An 8815-nucleotide genomic window follows, 5' to 3' on the forward strand; every position below is an offset into this window, starting at 1 on the left:
ATTGGCATTTTACTTTAGCTATGATAATTACATATAGGCGAGACATATCTCTTTGTCAACATTTTTTAATTCCAAATAAAACCTTATTTTCTCTTAAAACTTTCTATTGAATGGTTCTGTAGTCGAGTAACAATTGGAATAACAAATGTTTTATGCATTATTTTCAGAATTTGACAGTATGGTTAGGAGGCTTGTTCATACCTGAAGCCTACATTACAGCAACAAGACAATATGTAGCTCAGGCCAATAGCTGGTCACTAGAAGAACTTTATTTGGATGTAAGTAGATTTATCTTTCATATAGATATTGCTGATCATTATTTAAATGTGTGGTAATATTGGAGAATCATTTTTGTGTTACATATTACTATGATGTGATATACAGACATCTTTTCCTATCAATCATAAAGTAGATAGTACGACATGACACATGACTTAGACCCTGAAACTAAAAAGACTATGAAATTCTTTGATATTCACAGGATTACATTCATTTCCTAGGTGAATGATCAGGATGAAATAGTGTTATCCCCTTAGTGCAGAAATATCTTTTGTGATGTAACTGAGATGCCAATAAACAGGTCAAACATTAATATAAAAGCATTCCCCACCAATCAAGTGTCATTATGTTGTAAAACTCCTATTTAATATATATATGATTAACCTGTATATAATGTTGGATAAACAGAGAACCAGTGTCTATCATACTTCATTCATTTTACAGGTGAAGGTTACTGATGGTAAAGACAACATCGATGCTTGTAGTTTTGGTGCATCAGGTATGTCTGATATTATTAATTTTTAGATTGTTACATATTTGTCTAATTACAATGATCCATTGGATAATGATATTGAGTTTAGCTTGGTTAACAATGAGATATATATTGACATATGTTTTACCCTAAAAGCTTCACACAAGTCTATATACATGTTATTTGTACATTGTAGGTTTGATTTTACAAGGTGCTGTATGTAAGAATAACAAGTTACAACTGTCTACCACTATCTCTACAGACCTACCATTGACTCTACTCAGATGGGTCAGGTAAGTACATAGTATACTATAAGGATAACAAGTTACAACTGTCTACCACTATCTCTACAGACCTACCATTGACTCTACTCAGATGGGTCAGGTAAGTACATAGTATACTATAAGGATAACAAGTTACAACTGTCTACCACTATCTCTACAGACCTACCATTGACTCTACTCAGATGGGTCAGGTAAGTACATAGTATACTATAAGGATAACAAGTTACAACTGTCTACCACTATCTCTACAGACCTACCATTGACTCTACTCAGATGGGTCAGGTAAGTACATAGTATACTATAAGGATAACAAGTTACAACTGTCTACCACTATCTCTACAGACCTACCATTGACTCTACTGAGATGGGTCAGGTAAGTACACAGTATACTATAAGGATAACAAGTTACAACTGTCTACCACTATCTCTACAGACCTACCATTGACTCTACTCAGATGGGTCAGGTAAGTACATAGTATACTATAAGAATAACAAGTTACAACTGTCTACCACTATCTCTACAGACCTACCATTGACTCTACTCAGATGGGTCAGGTAAGTACATAGTATACTATAAGGATAACAAGTTACAACTGTCTACCACTATCTCTACAGACCTACCATTGACTCTACTGAGATGGGTCAGGTAAGTACACAGTATACTATAAGAATAACAAGTTACAACTGTCTACCACTATCTCTACAGACCTACCATTGACTCTACTCAGATGGGTCAGGTAAGTACATAGTATACTATAAGAATAACAAGTTACAACTGTCTACCACTATCTCTACAGACCTACCATTGACTCTACTCAGATGGGTCAGGTAAGTACATAGTATACTATAAGGATAACAAGTTACAACTGTCTACCACTATCTCTACAGACCTACCATTGACTCTACTCAGATGGGTCAGGTAAGTACATAGTATACTATAAGGATAACAAGTTACAACTGTCTACCACTATCTCTACAGACCTACCATTGACTCTACTCAGATGGGTCAGGTAAGTACATAGTATACTATAAGGATAACAAGTTACAACTGTCTACCACTATCTCTACAGACCTACCATTGACTCTACTGAGATGGGTCAGGTAAGTACATAGTATACTATAAGGATAACAAGTTACAACTGTCTACCACTATCTCTACAGACCTACCATTGACTCTACTCAGATGGGTCAGGTAAGTACATAGTATACTATAAGGATAACAAGTTACAACTGTCTACCACTATCTCTACAGACCTACCATTGACTCTACTCAGATGGGTCAGGTAAGTACATAGTATACTATAAGAATAACAAGTTACAACTGTCTACCACTATCTCTACAGACCTACCATTGACTCTACTCAGATGGGTCAGGTAAGTACATAGTATACTATAAGGATAACAAGTTACAACTGTCTACCACTATCTCTACAGACCTACCATTGACTCTACTCAGATGGGTCAGGTAAGTACATAGTATACTATAAGGATAACAAGTTACAACTGTCTACCACTATCTCTACAGACCTACCATTGACTCTACTCAGATGGGTCAGGTAAGTACATAGTATACTATAAGGATAACAAGTTACAACTGTCTACCACTATCTCTACAGACCTACCATTGACTCTACTCAGATGGGTCAGGTAAGTACATAGTATACTATAAGAATAACAAGTTACAACTGTCTACCACTATCTCTACAGACCTACCATTGACTCTACTCAGATGGGTCAGGTTAGTGTATACTATCAACTCATTCTTCACTTGTTCATTAAGACATTTGTTATGTTGACAACATTAAAAGGAAAGCAATGAACAAATTCACTTGGCATGGTGCATTGAGTCCTCTAGTAGTCTGACATCCAATAGCCTGTTTTGCCATATTAGGATGTAGGATGTCAGAGCAGTCTTTGACGAAATACATTAAGCTTTTTGAAATAATTTAATTTAGTTGTCTGGAAACATTGTTGAAAAATTCTGCATGCCATTTAACCTTTGTGTATACTGATATATCTAGTCAGTTCGAACAAATGGGTTTTACACAGCCAAGTATATTTGTTTTACATGTACTCATATTAAATGAAGCCAGGTCAGTGACTATAAGATTAGCACTAGGTGAATAATATTTTTAAGTTAACTGGCATTTATTGGGTCATATGTCTAAATAATTTTAAATGCGCCAACAAGAGAAATTAAAAGCTACCATTTTGAATTTGTGCAGTCCAAGAGTCCATGTAGATGACTTGGACCAATCAATATACAAATCTTTATCTCAATCAACTCAATTTTTTTATTGATCCATCATTTATTGTTAAAATGAAATAAACTTGGTTTATTTAGAACGTTCTTTTGTAAATTTGTAAATATTTATAGATTATCGTTGGTCATCTCAATGAGATTGATCTCGCTTGAGCTGGTACGGTAAAAGTGAGAAAAGTAATCGACTTGAGATGACCAGTGGCAATAAGTTTATTGCTATTTTACCCATGAAGACGTTGTTAATTTATTACATTGACAATGCATGTGCGTGCTCCCCTAGTTTCTAGCGATATTTCATATCACTTGACTCCACTGAGAAATGAAATAATCAGTCAGTAAGAAGGAAGGAAACCTTTGAAAAATAGCGATAAAGATTATTATTACTCTTCAAAATAGCTGAGTGATGTGGCCTTTTCATAAATAGCCTTTTAATTATTTTTTAGATTGAATTATATGCATAATTTAGTAAACTAATGGCGGAATATAAATGAACTGTATCTTAGGAAATTATATCAGTTGAAAAGATTGATTTTATTTTAAGTTCTATATTTTTGAATGAAATGTTTAGGCACAAGTAATAAATAAGATCTGATTTGGGTTTTTTTCAGACTTGATTTGGAGAAAGAAAGAGAAGGAAAGGTAACTCTTCCAGTCTATCTGAATGCCACCAGAGCACAGCTATTATTTACTTTGGACTTTGAGACAGAAGGGGAAGGATCTGGTAAAGGCCATAGTTTCTATGAACGTGGAGTGGCTATGATTTCTTCTGACCTTGGATAGACTTTGAGAAAAAAAAAAAGATTTATATTCTATAGAGCAACTTTTTATTTTATTGACTGTGAAAATATGTTTAATACTTTAATGCTGTGGGTCATGGTGTAATACATAATGTACACTTATTAACAGTCTTATATATGGGTGAAAACTGATGAAAATTAATCATGCTTCTAAGTTGATCATTGTTTATAAAGTAACAATAATGCTGCAATATTTAAATTTGGATTTAAAACTTTTACTGGTCAAGGACCATCAACCATTAGTTACCAGTTACCATTACTTCGTCTTTTATGCTTAAACTAATTCTTTTTATAAGTATGACATTCTGCTTTAATCATCAAACCAATATCTTAACTTTGTTTATAAAACATTTTATTCTGTTTGGTCAGGACAGGGAAATTCTGAGTCTTATTTTTTTAACACATTTTACAAAGATGTGTGGGGATACATGGCGTCATTGCTTTATGACGTCTTTGAATTTGAAAAACTAAGTGTTTTCAAATACAGTAATCTCTAAGCATGTCTTAGAATACAAATTTCTTTCAACAAAAAATTAAAAGATTTCTAAATTAAGACCTGTGCATTTATTTTATGCTGAGTAGCTTGTTGATTTCAAATGTCCAAGAGAAAGGAAGAAGAGCTTCTGAATTAACAGGAGGATATGTTTGGTTTACTTGACAAACCTTTTCCTATTCTTGCTACACAATATTCAAATTTGACCTAAATCATACCCATGGGGTAACTGGTACTAGACAACTATTGAAATGTTACTGTAAAACATGTAGCCATTATATTTTGGATTCAAGACAGTTTGCTAATTATATTTCTGATAATGTACACCTTGTTAATTAGATATATTGTATTTCCTTTGCCTTTAGTACATGCTTAATATTAATAAACCTGAAGAAACAAATATTTTGTGTTAAGAAATATTTTGTGACCCTCATCTAGCCTGAAATATCCTGTTATGACTCATCACTTAATAAATAAATTTGGTTTATTTACTGTCTTCTGATTGGTAAAAATTATTAGTTTTATTTTCAATGTTGTCAATTTTGATTGCGACACGCCCACTCTGACGTTGTGTATTCATACGCCAACATGTGTGTACGTTGTTCTTGTTAAATATAAATAATATAAAATGTTCCTTGAGCCTTATTTTTAATAGAAATTTATTTATAATGATGAATGGCAATAATTTATTTTGATTTTATTGATCCAAAAAACTAATTTTTGACTCTTCACATTTTACATAATCCGCTTTGCGGATTAGTCAATGTGAAGAGTCAAAAATTAGTTTTATGGTTCAATAAATTCAAAATAGATAATAGCCATTCATTAAGTGGTATTATTGATCATATATATGCCCATCATTTATTACCAATGTTATTTCAACTGATCGGGCGGAGCTTACGTTTTAATTTACATAAGGAAAGTCTATTTGAAGATGTGTGTGATAAAGATGACTGCCGTTATAATCATTACTGATTTCTAATCACCTATCAGTGTCATAAAAGGAATTTACAAAACAATGATTGGACACTTATTATCAACTTCATTGATGAGTTTATCCTAAAACACCTATCTATAGACGGACTGGTTTATTATGAGCAAACCTGTTAAAACTCCGCCCAGTCATGTGAAATAAATCGAGTAATACACATGTACAATGGTGTTGCATTAATTCCTAATGAGACACGACTTGCTGGTTTATTAGAGTAAGCATCTTCTACAATAAGAAAAAGAAGATGTGGTATGATTGCAAACGAGACAACTCTCCACAAGAGATCAAATGACACAGAATTTCAAATGAACAACGTTGGGAACGGTAAAGCCTTCAAAAATAAGAACAGCACATATTATATAGTCAGCTATGGAAGTCCCCACAATGACAAAGACAACTAAACAATGCTAAAAAAAACAAGAAAACTTAAGAGCCTAATTTATGTTCAAAGTAATGATTAAAAAACAAATATGTTCCATGCAAAACCACACTCAGTAAAAACGTCAAAATAAGGATTAGGACATTAATGGTTGACAGAGTATGCTGGTATGATCTAAAACCCCCACAACATATGTTTTTATTGTGTTGAGAGACATGAGAAATCATGTATTATGGCGACTTTGAATCTGATCTTATTGAGACTTTGATGGATTGTTTGTGTCCACATTCAGCACTATTGGCTATATTATGGTGCCCAGTTTTTATTGATTCAGGAAACCAGTGAAGTAGCATAAGATGGAAAAAAGTACTCTGTTATCTCTATTCACTAAAAGTAATTTTTTTTCGGATTATTGATATTAAGGGGGCTCGCGGGTCAAAATCAATTTTTTTATTTAATATAGGATTTTGCTATATTTTTCTATAAATGAACTTTATCTTATACTTAATAGAAAAATGAAATAAAAAAATGGGGTCACCATTCATTTACGCTCACAATCTGCCTTCGAAAGAGGCATACATTTTTGTTAATGTCCTTTTTTTCTGTTGAACTAATAGGAGAAATAGCGGTAATATCGAAATAGAAAAAGAACTAATTACAGAAATCGCTTAAATTTAACAATTATTTAGTTTATGTACAGCTTATTTGAAAACAACAATAAAAAATATAGGTCACTGATGAGTTAAAATTTCAATGCCAAAAAATGGCATTTTTGCACCAAAGGAAGATAATTTGAAGCTTTTTGAATGATATCTTTATTTTAAAAGTCACCTGGGGCCAACCGAATTGATTGTTTGGAATGATTTTTGTACCACATGATAATGTAACAACTACTAAAGGTAATTACTAAAATTTGTAATGAAAAATAAATGTTTAATTTTTTTCTGAGCCTCCTTAAGAATGACATTGCAGCAGCAGAATTTTCAGAAAGTGAAATTATTAAGTATCTAATTTGTGATTGTAAGAGGTAAGTGATGTCCATCCGTCCCCATGTTCTATTGTTATACTTCATTTTGGGGAGTTGGTTTGTCTATCTGCCTGTCTGCATCTTTTACATGAATATAAAGATAAGTAGAGTAAAATTTAATGTCATTGCAACATATTATACAAGTGTCCATTACATATGTCAAGCTCACAGTCCAAACAATATAGTCAATGATTTTAACAGAGACAATCAAAAGCTTTCCATCAAATACAAAATTATCCAGTGGACAAAAAGCAACAGCCACTAGCAAGGTTTCTCTCTAGGGAACAAGCACATTGCTATCTGAACCTCTCATTTGTATGACAGTCACATACAATTCCATTTTATTGACAACCATGTGTAAACAAAATAGACATAATAGGTAAAAATTCAAAAATAGGGGTACAGCAGTCGCCATTGTGTTATAATCTTAATCACATGTGATGTCTTATTATAACTGAATGAAAACATTAATTGTCCATCAAAGGCAAAACTTGATTGTTTTGTGAATATGTTAATAAATTTGAAGAAGTAAGACTCTACGGAATGATTGATGACCAGGAAACAATATACAAAGATTCTTCTTTTAAATGGGTGAAATTTAGATGGTCAATTCTTTCAAGGTTTTCCCATGAGAAGTAGATGAAATGAAAAGCAAGGGTAGGGGAATATAGATCATGATGTCAAAGCTACTGACAACTCAACAGGCAAAAAATAAGGCAGTAGGTGCAGCAATCTGTAGAAACTTGAAACGAATTCCTGATTAGCTGCTTTAATTTTACAGTGGTAGAATTTAAATAATAAATATAGAAAACGATGTTACCCTACTATGGTGTCTGGGATTAGATTTGCTATAATGTTGTCATTTGATAGTTTTTGTCTCGCCTGAGAAAAAATTCTCAGAATGGCAAGCCATATGGAATATATATATTCAAGTGATGAGAGCCATATAAACTTTATGAAGCTCAGAACTCATTGTCGGCGTTGGTCTGTTTTCTGCTCTTTTGTTTGGTTGACGCCTCTTTGACACATTCCTTGTTTCCATTCTCTATTCTACTTATATCAGAACGTAGAATGCTATTAACGTGTATGTCGCCTGTCATTTCGAATAGGTTAGGCGAAAAAAGAAGTCTATGTTTTGAGAAACCCTAAAAATCACTCAAATCATAACAAGCATAGAATATGCATAACTTCGTGTCCTGCACAAGAATTTGTTCAAGTTTGTTAGAATTCTGCGTTGACGTTTATACGGAGTTCGGCACATACAAATTAAGTGACATATGCGACGCTGGTGACGACGGAGGGTTATGTATCACGGACATTGGTTTTAAGACTTATAACATATTTGAATTCCGTAAGCCATGACAAGTTATGCAGCTGAGTAGATTCAACAAAATATGCACTTTTGTAAGTGTTGTACTAGTTTAACGACATGATTACTCTAGTTGCGGATCCATATTTTTTTCATAAAGAAGGGGCACTGACTACCTAAGAGGGGACCGCTCCAGTCATGCTTCAGTGATTTCCTATATCATCAACCAAATTTTCACCACAAAAAAAGGTTCTGTGTCATTTGATCTCATTTGGAGAGTTGTCTCATTGGCAATCATACCATCTTCTTATGTTTATGTGTACAAAAGGGAGTGAAGTTGTGCAGTCTTATTTTAGTTTTTATAGCATTCAAAATGTAGGATGTAGGATTCTCATGATTAGATCGAAAGAGTTTCGAACCCTTTAAAGAGGCATACACATCGAATTTGCATTCCCTTCTATCCTCCTGGAAGACAAAAAGGACAAAATCATAAATTTGAAAAATTGAAAACACGAATAATG

The 8815-nt window shown here is 33.1% G+C and overlaps 1 protein-coding gene across 6 annotated transcripts in view; it reads left to right on the plus strand.

Annotated features, from left to right (window-relative positions):
• The window catches only part of LOC143067879 (cytoplasmic dynein 1 heavy chain 1-like), an 88243-nt gene extending 83022 nt beyond the window's left edge, over nucleotides 1–5221 (plus strand). For all 6 annotated transcript variants that reach the window (XM_076241480.1, XM_076241481.1, XM_076241482.1 and 3 more), the window contains 4 exons: nucleotides 168–278; nucleotides 724–778; nucleotides 948–1044; nucleotides 3907–5221. In XM_076241480.1, coding sequence (XP_076097595.1) covers nucleotides 168–278; nucleotides 724–778; nucleotides 948–1044; nucleotides 3907–4078 — 435 coding nt within the window. In that variant the 3' untranslated portion in view covers nucleotides 4079–5221. The remainder of the gene's footprint in view (nucleotides 1–167; nucleotides 279–723; nucleotides 779–947; nucleotides 1045–3906) is intronic.
• The last annotated feature ends 3594 nt before the right edge of the window (nucleotides 5222–8815 follow it).

This window comes from Mytilus galloprovincialis, chromosome 3 (genome assembly GCF_965363235.1).
Source record: "Mytilus galloprovincialis chromosome 3, xbMytGall1.hap1.1, whole genome shotgun sequence".
Lineage (NCBI taxonomy): Eukaryota > Metazoa > Mollusca > Bivalvia > Mytilida > Mytilidae > Mytilus > Mytilus galloprovincialis.